Source organism: Callithrix jacchus, chromosome 1, assembly GCF_049354715.1.
Source record: "Callithrix jacchus isolate 240 chromosome 1, calJac240_pri, whole genome shotgun sequence".
Taxonomy (NCBI): Eukaryota; Metazoa; Chordata; class Mammalia; order Primates; family Cebidae; genus Callithrix; species Callithrix jacchus.
In genome coordinates, this window is record NC_133502.1 from 87307406 (window position 1) to 87321407 (window position 14002).

The window sequence follows — 14002 nt, forward strand, 5'->3', positions numbered from 1 at the left end:
ATATGCTAGAATAAATCCTCTCTCCATTTCCCAAACCACACCTTCCTCCCAGACAGAGAGGATGCGAAATGCCATGCGGATGTGAGCAGCCTGTGTTCCTTGTCTTCATAATGAAGCTCTTTAGAAAACAATGTTCATTATTAATTTTGAGAAAAGAAGAACATTTCAGTGAGTACCTGTTTGACCAAGCTATCCTTTTTCTAAATATCAGGTACCTAATATCAACTTGTAATCTTCAAGGGTATTCTGTAAGTTTAAAAATCTGTGAAACTATCATGCACATAAAAGGCATAACCTTTTGCATACTTAAACTGCAAATTCTGCATTTAACACCTTCCTCCCAGTTAAAAGCAAGCACTATTTTTTTTTTTTTGCTGAAACATGCAGAGAATTTTTATTTATCATGAATATTAATACTTATATATACTTGCAGAACAGTCACAGAGAGATGTGCAGGCGAGGTATGAGTAGGTTCAAGGGTTTAGCACACCATCTAGTACACAGCAGGTTGCTCACTAAGGAAGGACTTGTCATATTTTGCTCAAATGCCAACTTTTGGTACAGTAGATTGTCAGTCATTTTCTTTTCTTTTCTTTTTTCGAGACGGATTTTCACTCTTGTTACCCAGGCTGGAGTGCAATGGCGCGATCTCGGCTCACCTCAACCTCCACCTCCTGGGTTCAGGCAATTCTCCTGCCTCAGCCTCCCGAGTAGCTGGGATTACAGGCACGCGCCACCATGCCCAGCTAATTTTTTGTATTTTTAGTAGAGACGGGGTTTTACCATGTTGACCAGGATGGTCTCGATCTCTTGACCTCGTGATCCACCCGCCTCGGCCTCCCAAAGTGCTGGGATTACAGGCGTGAGCCACCTTGCCCAGCCCATTTTTTTGTTTTTTCAATCATCGTTCAAGGTCAGGTAGTAGGGGCCCCTCCCCGTTCCCTCCCCCCCCCCCCCCCCCCCCCGGCACAACAGAACAGTATTCTTATTATAAGTTTCTAAGACCGAGCATGCAAATCGTGCAAATTCCAGCATGCAAATTGTGATAGGACATAGCCGGGAAGATGAGAAACTGTAGCCATCATCTAGGGATAATACATTCCAAAGATGTTGCTCCTTGCAGCCTGCTGGTCCTCTTCGCCGCCCTCTCCATTAAATCCATTAAAATGCAGGATCTTCATCTGCTTCACAATGGTGCTTTTACCAGATTCTCCAGCACCCAGCAGCAGCAGGCAGTGCGTGGCCCGGTAGACCTGCTTGTCCTTCTGCAGCTGCTTCTCCATCTTTTTGTTGGCCTCGCGCTGCGCCTTCTCCTCGCTGCGCTGGTCCTCGGTCTTACTGTTCCCGAGGCAGCGCATGGCGGCGGTGGCGGCGGGCGCGAGCGTCCTCACGCGAGCCAGGAGGGCCGGGGCAGCCAGCACTATCTTCTTATCTTGAATTCGTATATCAGGAAAATGAGATGCCTTAAATATCCCTGGAGTCTGAACAAAACCCGCAGGAAGCCTAATTGCTGTGGGAGGGCATGCATTCCACACCCTAGTTCTATGAATGAAAATGTAAAATCAGATATATTTTGTTAGTGGCTTCTCTTTCAATGTCCAGTGGCTAGAAATTTATTAAAATTCTGTGCACCGAATTATTAGCCCGGGAAAGAAAATAAGCAAGAAATATGCCCTTGAAAGACAGAAGTGTGTACACGGGTCAGGCTGGAGGATAGCCCCAGCGTTCAGAGAGAAATTCCAGAGGCTCTACGGCACTGCTCCAGCTTGGCAGACTGCAGAAAGACTGTGTTTCCCTTACCCAGAAAGCGCAAAAGCAATCCACTCTCAGACCCTCGATGTCTGAGATACTTCAAAGGGGCCAGCTCTTCGTATGAAAAAGATAATTTGGAAGGGGGTCATTTCATTTAACTTGAATAACTGAACACCCATTAAATGCTTCAATGCATTGAAAATAAACTAAGACTGGGCTTCTGATCACGAAGCTCTACCCCTCTAAGACACAAATACCGCAGCGTCCATCAGTCGCAGGAAAGGGTAAGGTCACCGAGCGCCTCCAGTGCGAGAGGGCACGTAAGTCAAACTTCCTCTTTCCAAGGAGTGGCCGGGAGCGGTAGGAAGAGTGCAGGCTCCAGGTCCTGACAGCCACACCGCTCTCAAGCTGTGGAACCTCGAGGGGGTCTATCAGTGCCTCTGAAAATCAGCTCCTTCATGTGCAAAATGAGATGTGAATTAGCTCGATTTAGCTATTCCACAATGTGTACATATTTCAAAACTTCATGTTGTATGCAATAATATACAGTTTTTGTCAATTTAAAATATATTTTAAAATTATTTTTAGATGTTTAATAAAAAATAAAAATGTTTTAAATAAGAAAATAATGGCCCTCATGTAGCTGTGTGCGACCAGGGAGAACCCCCCACAGAACGCCTGGCAGGCACTGAAGAAAACGTTCTCTCCCTCTTCTCTGCTAGAATCTCCTTCCACCATCCCCACCCTGACCTGCCTTGCCACCGCCACCCAGCACATGCTCAGCACAGCTTTTTCCAGAGCAGCTCTGACAGTAGAAATAAGCAGGTGATTGGAAGATGGGTCCAGGAGGAAGAGCGCCAGAAGCAGATTCTTAAAATCTTTATCGAATACCCAAAGCTGTTTTCAGTTTCAAGCTTCTTACCTCAGGACACTTACAGACACTGTTCCCTTCACGCAGGAAGTTCTTGCTGCCTCTCTGATAAAGGCATCATATTTTACTACTATACATATAAATAAAATATAAATTATTTTATATCATAAATATAAATAATAAATGTTATTCTCTAAAGCTTTTTCTAAACTCCTCTGTCACCCCTAATCCTTTGGGTGCCCCAGAAAAACCCAGCTTGTGTGGGATCATATCAACTTCGTAGCTGGGAAGTAAGGGACCAGGTCCCTTTCCAGTCTCCGGCCAGGGCTGAAGCACTTCTCTGAGCAAGAGCTGCCAGCAGGCAGGGAGGGCTCTGCTGTGCAGGCATTTGTGTGTATCTGCCTGATGGCACTACAAGATCTGGAAAGTGGGCCACGTTCAGGTAAAAAGCAAACATTTTTGGGTTAAATATGTGTCCCTTCATAGGATGTATACACATATGCTGAACGAGCTTGCTCCAGGCGTACCCATTTCCAAACGCAGTGGGCACGTCTGGCAAGCAAAGAGGATCTGCTTTGAAGGTGGACACACCTAGGTTCAAACGCCAGCACTTGTATTTTCAGTGGTGGCCACAGGAAGATTCTCACTCTAGTTTGCTCATCGGAACAGTGAGTGGAGACAGAGCTACAGTGAGCATCAGATGGGATGGTGTGTAAAGCATGCCTGGTGCACACTGGGTGCTTGATAGATGGCAGAGGCTATTGCTGTTCTGTGAGGAAGGATGGAAAGAGCACGCTGTTGACTGGGCGCTGGCTGTCTGTCATGCATGAGGCTTAGCACTTTTGTTGGCAATGCACACCTTCCACACGCACACACACAACTGTGAGTTCACTCTTAAAGGATCATTTTTTTAAGAAAGCTAAAATAATGAATCACATACAAATATAAAATGAACATGCATCAAATATTTTATTTAACTTATAAATAAGGAAAAAACTAGTAACGTATTACAATTGATTCAGAAGAAAATTTAAAAACACATAGATGAAAAATTGGTTGATATTCGTGGATAGAGTAATTGCGTTTTAGTGGACAAAATTTATTTAGATTTCTATGTTCGTGAATCATTTTCATTACTGTAATTGTTCTATAATTTACAAAATTGTCAAATGTCTCAAAGACAGTGAAAGGGCAAGCTTTAGAATCGGGTAATCTGGAAGAGTTACCAGATATCCTTTTTGGTTTTGTCTAATTCAAAATTTTTCACAATGTTTTCTGGCATAACTATTATTATTCCCATTTGCAGTTGAGGAAATAGACTAAGAGTACAGGTGTGTGATATGTCTACAGTCACCCCCCAAAAAGAAGTGTAAATAGCAGTGTCTACGTGTAAGCTCATCTTTCTATCACTCCAAACCTTGAGTGGCTTTATTTGAAGGACTGGGATTTGCTTTACTTGTATATTTCAGGGGATGAACAATCAATACATCCGTAGAGAAGTCTTCTGCTGTGAAACTTGTCATGAGCTCAAAAGCTTCTGGGAAAAAGAAATTAGCAAACAGACTTTTTACCGCGAACTGGAGGAAGATCGTCAGGAAAGAAGCGCCCTGAAAAAGTATGTGAATTTTTTCTCTATTATTACTTTTAAAGTGGATTTCCTAGAAAGATGTCAGATATGAAGATGGACCTAGTGAATGCTCTTTGGTGTCCACTGTTGAAGGAATGTACATATGCGGGACATGAAAGCGTAAAGGCTGTACAGCCACAGGAGGAATTGCGAGCTCTCACGAGGACATGGGAGCAAGGCTTGGAAGGAAGAAGTTCACTGTACTCACAGGTCTTAGAGAGGGGGTCACACATGTCCCACAGGGCCAGAGGGGAAGCTCCTGGTTTTGGTTAGGTGGGAGAAGAGCTGGTGAGAACCTCTCAGCCAGAGTCTTTATTGGGATTTCTATGAAAAAGGCAAGGCAGGGCAGAGTGTATAATTCAGGATTGGTCAGTTTGGGTCATTCTGGTAGGCTTTGGGCTGTAAGAGTGGTTTCCAGTTACCTGGTACCTGGTCCCATGATAATCAAGGGCAGGAGAAATAGTGGCTCAGTGTGTGAGAGTTAGACGCAGAGGTGGCTAGGGCTACAGACTTGAGACTCGTTGGTCTGGAGATCGGCCAAGCATTTGCTGTCTCTAAGATAGGGCTATTCCTAGCAGGGACAGTCTCTTCATAGCCAGCAAACTGTAAGATGTCAAAACATCATAAAACGCGGAAAACATCACCAGTACATCCACTCATTCAGTCTTGCAAGTATACCAGGGATTTTCCAGCTCAACACTATTGACATTTAGGGTCAAACGTTGTTTGTTGTGGAGAGCTGTTCTGTGCTAAGACGTTTATCAGCATCCTTAGCCTCAAAGCTTAGCTATCTGTGAGATTGCCACACACCTTGTGACAACCAAGGCCACCTGGAGGGCAAAGTCAACCCTGATTGAGAATGAATGACTTGTAGATTTGGACAAGACTTTTTAATACAAAAAATGAGATTATATTATTTATGTCTTGATGAATTAAAACAATATCTTCGCCATTTCTTCTCTGTTGCAATCTCCAGCACATGTGGTTACACTAAATTTTAGGGTTAAGTTGACAGATATGTATATGTGTGAAAAACTAGTTTAATAAAAAGACTCCTCATCTGGGATAATATCAAGATTCTCTGGAGAAGGATTCCTAGTCCAAGGAGTTTACTGAGAGATGAAGATTTGCCGATGTGGGAAGATGTGTCATTTGGACCAGTTCTTCTGGGCCTGTCCTGGTTCTCTGTCCCTAAAATGGGAAGAGGCTAGCCAGGATGTCTGTCTGCTAGGATGTCCACTGCAGGTGGAATGGCAGTTGTGTGTTCTCCACAGCAGAGCACCACGATTCCATGTTTCTGTGTCTGCCTAACGCATGCTGAGCTGCAAACATCAGTAATTCACATGTGTAAAACTCAAAGTTAATTTCTAAAACAAAGTCCTTTCTTAAGCCCCAGAAAGGAGCCTGCTTCCATACTCAGAGAAGAGCTCTGCCAACATTCCAGCCACACTCCTGGTGGCCTAATACGCAAAACTAGGCTTTTCTACATGCTAGAAGAGTCTCATGTTAGAGCATCCAATCCTGGAGATTCTCAGGGAAGTGAAGGGAGTCTGTTGTGTGGTCCCCACCATCTTCCTTCCCCTGGTCCTGGCCCACTAGGCCACTGGAAGCCAGATCCCATCATCAGCCCTGTGCTGTATCTTCCCTTCCAGAAAGCTTGCAATATGATCTTATTTTTGTCAAGATAGTAAAATATATATATACACAAATACATATACATATATATACACATATACATATACTATATGTATATACGTATACATATACATATGTATATGTGCGAAAAACTAGTTTAATAAGAAGACTCCTCATCTGGGATAATATCAAGGTTTTCAGGAGAAGGATTCTTAGTCCAAGGAGTCTGTATTAAACTAGTTTTTTGCCCATATATATATATAGTATATGTATATAGTTACATACTATATATATACAGAGAGAGTATGTAAAAGAAAAGGATTAGAAGAAAATACACTAAGATACTGAAAGTGGTTATTTTTGACTAATGGGATGACAGATTGTGTGTGTGTGTGTGTGTGTGTTCTCATATCTTTTCCAAAAATTTGGTCCTGTGCCATTTTGTAAGTAAAAAATAATAATAAGTTATAAAAATGGCAATCAATTGCAAATGGTCCACAGAACGAACTGCATTAATTCTCCAGGCTCCCATGTGCCCCAGAAATGACCTCCTTTCCTAAAGTTTGGAGCAGATTTCTCTACCTTCTGTGACTGGAAGAATACATCTTTGCACTCATCATGAAACATTTTGCTAGTCTCCCCCAGCTAAGTGTTTAAAGACACGATCACAGCGGCCGCAGGACTCAGAACCAGGATCCCACCTGGAGCTGGGGAAGCGAGGCAGCTCCCTGTGGTCTCTCCTTCAGCCTAGAGTCCACCCACCAGAGCCAGCGTGCTTGTCAATTGTGAATTAAAATTCTCAAAAGCCTTTCTAATTTGGTAAACAATGAATTAAAACCTAGTCGTTTTACTTTTACTTTTGCTGAAAAAAATGCAAACTCATACCTATCCCACATGAACCAGGTTTCGCAAAAAACCTAGAATTTTTAAATGAAAACCAAAATGTCTTAACATTTGCTTAAATCCCCACTGATCTGAGCAAATAGTTTGAAACACTGTCTTAACAAAATAATAATCTCCCAGCATATACTTGCAGACCCATGAATATCATAGATACCTGGGTCCCTATTTCAGCCCTGTGGACCCTGCCTCCCCCAACTTCACTATAGGCAAATGCCCACCCTCCAATGTACACATGCAGGCACACACACCTTTTTTATTCTACCCGTCATTTATATAAAAAAAATCCAATCCACTGTACAATCAAGAAATGTTCTAAGTGTCTGAGTGAGCAGTAGAGTCAAAAAACCTCCAAAACCCTTTGTTGACAGGAGACAAATCCAATAATGTCTCATGCTCCTCTCCCTCTGCTGAGCTAACCTGGGAAGATGCTGTACCAGAGCCGGGTGAAGGGTGTTAAACACACACCTGTGGGTTCAGTGACTCTGGGAAGGAATCCAGGGACGGGGAGAATCCATTTTTCCTAGGAACCAATGTTCTATATCTGGCAGAGGACTGGCGGTGAGATCACAAGGCAAAGTGGGTGGCCCCAGAACTGGAAACTTCTTTACTTTCTCTGAGTCTGGATAGAGAAAAGCAACAGAACATGGATGGGTTAGTCCCCCAAAGAAGTTGGAAAGTGTTTGCAAGCAACTGATTGAGGTAATTCGAGAAGAGTCCAGGGCTGCGTGGACATCCTCAGTGAGCACACCTCCTGGTTTGCCCGGGCAGTTTGGTATCATCATTGACTGTAACCCCTTCAAAGGTATCTCAGTTTAGATCATAAATCTTATGGACACCTAAGTGCCCAGCCGGTAGCTATAATTAACAAACTGATCAGTGAACAGCTAGTGTTTTCATGCAAGAAGTGTAGTCTTCAAAATACCACTTCATAATTTAGCAGATCTCAACAGTGTCAAGTAGAGGTTAAATCTGGGGGTACATCAAGCCTCACCCCAAGACTACTCACCTCCTTCTGCTCTGAAGCCTGCTTATCAATTATATCAACTAGGATGTTTTCAGCTTCAGGCAATCACATATTTGACTCAGAATCTCCCAGCCAGATGAAATCGCTATTTCAAACTTTTTATAAGACAAGAGTTAGTCTACAAAGAATAAACAGAAGAGAGAAAATTTTTAGTTAGATTTTTCATTCAAACTAAAAGGATAGGAAGGAAGCATCTGGTAAATTGAGTTGGTCAAATCAGTATGCCAAAGCTTGCCAGCCTGTGTGGATGGACTGAGCTCTGACCCTTGACCAGAGACCCAGCCAGCGAGCTACAAGTCACAAAGAAACCAGACGCAGGCCCACCTCTCCCCACTATGAGGAAACAATTGTCAAGGCATGCTTCCTACCCATGAGAATGGCATAGGTACAGCAAAATCGTCCTGTCACTTTTCATACTTAAGCAAAAGGACAGAGATCAAGATCGGAGTTCTGAGATCTGAAATGGGAGATCAAGAATTCAGTCAACTCTCAATGCCTTGGGGACAGGGAGTATTCGGTTGCTCTTCTTCACATAGCATGGTAGCCACGGAAGTGCCCCACTTGGAGGCCCTCCAGGATCATTTGCTTTGGGAGCATAGCTGACTGGTAATGCCAGTGGCTCCCTTTCTGCATCTACCATTGTGGGTGAGCCAAAGCCATACCTCCCCAGGCTGCCCCTAGCCAAAACTGAGGTTGGCAGAGGTCCTAGTTCTAGGCAATTCCTGCATGACAAGCCTTCTCTGAAGGCAGCATTTGCTCAGGGACTCCCCACCAGCCCAGTCCAAGCTTCCTCAGAACTGTGCTATCGGATTGGTTCTTCCTACTCAGTCGTGACTTCCCCCTCTCTCCACAGATGTCAGACCAGTACTGAAGTCTGTAAGGCTCTTCCTGACTGCTTCAGTTTCCTCCCTCCTTTATTTTTCATAGGAGTTTCCCACAAATCTGCTTCTTGGAGGACCAAAACTGTCACATACGTTTAGTACCTAGCACATGATAGGAAAAATATAATTATGGATCCAGTTGTCCTCACGTACCCCAGGAATAACATTATGATCATGACTTAAGAATCTCACAATATCTGTGATCTCACAAATATCTCACAAATACCTGTTTTCTAGGTAAGCCCCAGACTTATCAAGGAGAATCTGTGCTCCTAGAAATTAACAACTCCTTCACAAATTAGAAGACTCTGGAACAAGAAACAGTAGACATGACTTGGTCTCCATTTGAAAAGTGAGGTCAATATTTTTAGGCTGAAGGTATAAATGCTCTCTCTGAGCTTTAATGCCAGTCATATGGCTCTTTTGATGTAGCTGAATTTGTAAGCAAGTTTTAAGCATTATCTTCCTCCTATGGATCTTCCCTGCTGCAAAAGGAAAGCCCCATATGTATAAATCTATATTCACCAGTTTACTGAGAACCCCAAAATAAACAGAAGCAACACAGTAGTGAAAGATATTGACCAAAAAGGAGCAGTAAAGTGTCTAAATATTCATCAGACAAGATTTAAAAGACATTTGGGTAGATAGAGACCTGAATTCTTTACCATTAGCAATAGCATATAACTGCTATGAAAAGTAAATAAATATGTTACGAATCCCAGATTCCCAAATTTTTTTTCCTAGAATGAATGCATCACACCAAATGTGTTAATTCAGGCCCTCTAAGAAGCAGAGGGTAAGGGATTAGATGTGCATGAGATTTATTGGAGGAAGCACCTGTGAATGAAAAATTGGAAGGAAGCTGTGGTATGCCGATGAATGTTTAACCACTGACTCTGGAGGAAAAATGTATGTGTGCATATATGTGCACACTGATACAAAAGCTGTGTAGCACACAATTTATAAACAATAAGAAAACGCACAATATTCTTTATTATAAATCCCGTATAGTCACCTGGTTCTCACAGAGAATAATAATGAAAAGTGTTTTTATTCATTTTTTGCCAACCTCTTGTGTCGGGGCCAACTGATGGTTGAAATTCAACCATAATTTGAAAACTTACACAACAAATAAATGCTTGATTACTATCCAATTCAGCAAAGAAGTCAATTGCTTTCTAGTACTGGAAGAATATTTCCTCAACGTGTTCTTGCTATTTATAATATATTAGCTACAGACATGGCACACTTAGAAATTTAATACATGTTAAGATTTTGTCCATCATTTTCTTAAGTTTAGACCAAGGGTCAGGAACATTTTCTGAAAAGAACCAGACAGTAAATATTTTTGGCTTTTTAGGTGATGTGATCTGTGTTGCAGCTCTTGAACTTGTCACTGTAGTGTGAAAACAGCTATAGCCATATGTAATTAAAATATGTCAACAAGTGGGCAGGGCTATATTTCAATAAAACCTTATTTACAAAATGGGTGGCTGCCAGATTTGGCATTAGGGCCAAACCTTAGTTCAGACAATGAACAAAATGGTACATCAAGTCATGCATGATTTATATTGTTTGCAACTTCTGTGGTGTAAATATTCCCACCAGTCTGTTTCAAGCTATCAGTGAGATGTCAATGAAGGCAGGTTCAGAAGAGGTGTTTGGCAGTAACCCCTCATCATCTAGTACTTTCACCACACAGGTGAAATCGACCTAAGTAACCTGGAGAGCATAGATTGTTATAAAATGCAGTAATACATTTTACATACCTGTTTTAATACAATTTAATTAGAACTTTATATAATTTACTTTTAATAACGTCTGCATTTAATAATTAGCTTAAAAAATTCCTGAAAAGTAATCCTCGATTCTCATGAACTGTTATGAGCCAGCTTCAGCCCACCACACAGCCAAAGAAATGAAGGAAAGTCATCAGATTGTGCTGTGGGTCTGACCTCCATGAAGGAGAAGAAGAAAGAAGTAGGACTGGAAAGACAGCAGGGCAGCCCTAGTAACTTTTGGGCAGAGTAACGAGGAGTCAGTGAACCAAAGCCACCTGCTAAAGAAGTTCTGCAGCTTGCTGGGAGGGGCCTGCGCTAATACCACGGCCATGCACAGTCGCTGTCTGAGAGCAGCCTGCAAGAAGTGTGGCCTTGGCATTGATCTGAGGCAAATACAAATGGAAAGAAGCTGCAGCCACCAGTCAGTTTTGCCACCACACCCAGTGCAATTACAGTCCCTTTTGTTAATGAATGAATCCACATTAGGTTAAGAAGTCCATCAAGTTCAATGAAACACTAGGCAGCAGCCCTTGTTGGTGAGCTTTGAAGGATCCTAGGTGACAAAAGTCAGGTACTTGAAGGCAGATTTAGTTACAGAGGCTTTCAGAGATGTGTAACCAAAAAAGCTTGTGAAATTGGGTATTCTCCAGGTTGGAGAGGTGGATTACAAATTAAAATATAGGATGAATGCTTAATCACCATGATGCAGAAATATAATTATGAAAATTACTAATCTGTAGAAATCAAAGTAGAAGGTCATATAAGCTCAATTAAATCATCCCTTTGTAAGTACAACGTCCTCTGACCAGTGGTGCGGAGCGGAGTTCCCCACATGTAAGGAAGCTGCCCCCTCATGGAAGAGCAGCAGCAGCCCCGTGCTCCGCAGACAGACAAACTATACTTTGACGTCATTCGTTTCTATTTAAAATTGAGGTAGAATGAGGACTACAACCAATGTCTTGACACTATTGCCCATGTGCCTCATCCTCTGACAATATTTCAACTTTCAGTCCCTGCTTGCTCATGTGTTTATGCAACAGGCACCACCCAGCAACAGGCTTGCGCGCCAGATTCTTTCCATTCTTTCCGGGGCCCATAATTAAGCAGAGTTGTAAGTAAGAAGTTTTCCTGAAGCCAATCTAGTAATAGGTGCCTAGAGCCTTCAAAATATTTATACCTTCTAAGTGGTATTATTTCACCTCTGGGAGCCACTCTGAGGAAAACAGACTGGGATACAGAAAGAGTATTAAGTACTATACCCCTTGTATGGTTATTTATAAGAATGAAAGATGAAAGTAAATTCAACAGTTTTAATTCTTTTCTGAATGTTCTGATTTTCCTGTAGTACACGCATATTATCTCACCCCCAGAACCTCAGAGCATGAGTCCAGAATCTTCCCATTCTTTCCCAGGCCCATAATGTAGCAGAGTTTAATACCATCCCCTTGGAAGTTAGGATTTCACTATATGAATCTGAGGGGAAACACACATGTTCAGACCATAGCAGATTTCAAGTCTATTGTTTGATTATAGATACATAATGCTCTGGCACCATTTGATGAAAAGCCTATCCTTCCTCTACTGAGTCGCCTGGCCACGTTACTGTGTATTTATTTCTGGACTTTCTATTCTATTCTGTGCTATTAATCTATTTGTTTATTCACTGCCTTGATGATGGTAACTTAATTATATTAAGCCTCATTGGGAGGCCAAGGCGGGTGGATCACAAGGTCAAGAGATCGAGACCATCCTGGTCAACATGGTGAAACCCCGTCTCTACTAAAAATAAAAAAAAATATCAGCTGAGCATGGTGGCATGTGCCTGTAATCCCAGCTACTCAGGAGGCTGAGGCAGGAGAATTGCCTGAACCCAGGAGGCGGAGGTTGCGGTGAGCCGAGATTGCGCCATTGCACTCCAGCCTGGGTAACAAGAGCGAAACTCCGTCTCAAAAAAAAAAAAATTATATTAAGCCTCAAATCAGGTAGTGTGAGTCCTTCAACAGCGTTCTTCAAACTTCTTAAGGCGAATCTACTTTTGTCTTTCCATATAGAAGTTGGAACTGGCTTGTTGATAGGTATAGAAAAGTCTTCCTGGGATTCTGATTGGCATTACATGGAGTCCACCTATCAATTTGGGAAGGATTACATTTGGGATAAAGCCGTCTATTCACAGACATTGCCTTTGTGACTATTCATTTTTTTCTTTGTTCGTTTGTAAAAAGCATAGGGATTTAAAAATTATTATTTTACTTTAAGTTCTGGGATACATGTACAGACTGCAGGTTTGTTACACAGGTATACATGTGCCATGGTGGTTTGCTGCACCTATCAACTCATCATCTAGGTTTTAAACCCTGCATGCATTAGATATTTGTCCTCCCCTTAACACAGGAACAGAAAACCACAAGCACTGCATGTTCTCACTCATAAGTGGGAGTTGAAGAATGAGAACATATGAACACAGGGAGGAGAGTAACACACACCAGGTTTCTTTTAAAATATCCTTGAGAAGAAAAAGCCATGGTTCAGTGGACCAACATAGGTGGAGACAAAGGCACTGAGTATGTGCACGGTTTCCCCTCCGCAGGCTCAGAGAAGAATGGAGGCAGAGGCTGGAGAGGAGGCTGAAGATGCTGGACAACCCTGATGAGAAGGAAAAGCCGGCCAACACCACGGACTGAGCGTTGCCCACCTCACTGACTTCAAAGATAGCAAGTGACCATGGGCAATTTTCTAGGGGAAAAAAACTGACACCCAAGTTATGCTGACTTAATAAACAGGATGTTCTCTATTTGTGCTTCCATTTGCTAGGGGATTTACATGTGAAACCTCCCCCAGTGCTAATGGGAGTTATTATCCTGCTCAATCCCCTCTGCACAGAGGACAGGATGACCGAAAGTGGGATAGGACGCTCAGGCTATTTAATAAAAAAGCACTTGGAATTAGCACTCCCCAGGACTCACAGGCCCATGTAGCATAATGTATTTCCACATTTCCTTCTCATTTCGAAATGTTTCAAGTCTTGAGACATTTGGAGTGTTTTCTCTAAGCTTACTGAGGGCAATTACCTTGATGAAAATTTGGCTTCCCCAGTCTCTTGGAAAAGGAGTCATAAAATCTTGTCCTTCTTTCCCTGCTTTTTATGAACACAGAAATGTAACTGCTTGCAGAAATAAAGCTATTATTATTAAAAGAATTTAACAATGTGGCTTGAAAAGGAACTCAATGAATTTATTTCTTCCTGTAAATGTGTTGCTCTTTCTTCATAAACGGGTTTAATTAGAAGCATGCAATGAATGCATGGCGATAAACTTGGTTGCAGCTCCCTAGAGGTCAGTCCCCTGTGTGAACTCCCTTCACACCTGTGGGGTTAGCTTTCTGGTGGCACAGCAGGTGTCCAGACACATTCTAGAGTTTAAAGTCACCCTCACGTTAGCCTCCTCTCAGGCCTCAAACACGATCATAGGGCAGGTGGCCTTCTATGGGGGCAGTAGTGATGGGGCCACCATTGCCCGGCTTCCTTCCTGC

At 42.4% G+C, this 14002-nt stretch overlaps 1 protein-coding gene and 1 pseudogene across 1 annotated transcript; one reads left to right on the forward strand and one right to left on the reverse strand.

Annotated features, from left to right (window-relative positions):
* Window positions 1–970: 970 nt before the first annotated feature.
* Window positions 971–1564, reverse strand: LOC100396469 (guanine nucleotide-binding protein G(s) subunit alpha pseudogene; annotated as a pseudogene).
* A 2531-nt stretch (window positions 1565–4095) lies between these two features.
* On the forward strand, window positions 4096–13662 carry FAM240B (family with sequence similarity 240 member B). Its single transcript, XM_054238142.2, has 2 exons — window positions 4096–4238; window positions 13062–13662. Exons 1-2 carry the CDS (start codon window positions 4096–4098, stop codon window positions 13153–13155), a joined length of 237 nt encoding a protein of 78 aa, XP_054094117.1. The 3' UTR covers window positions 13156–13662.
* Window positions 13663–14002: the final 340 nt, after the last annotated feature.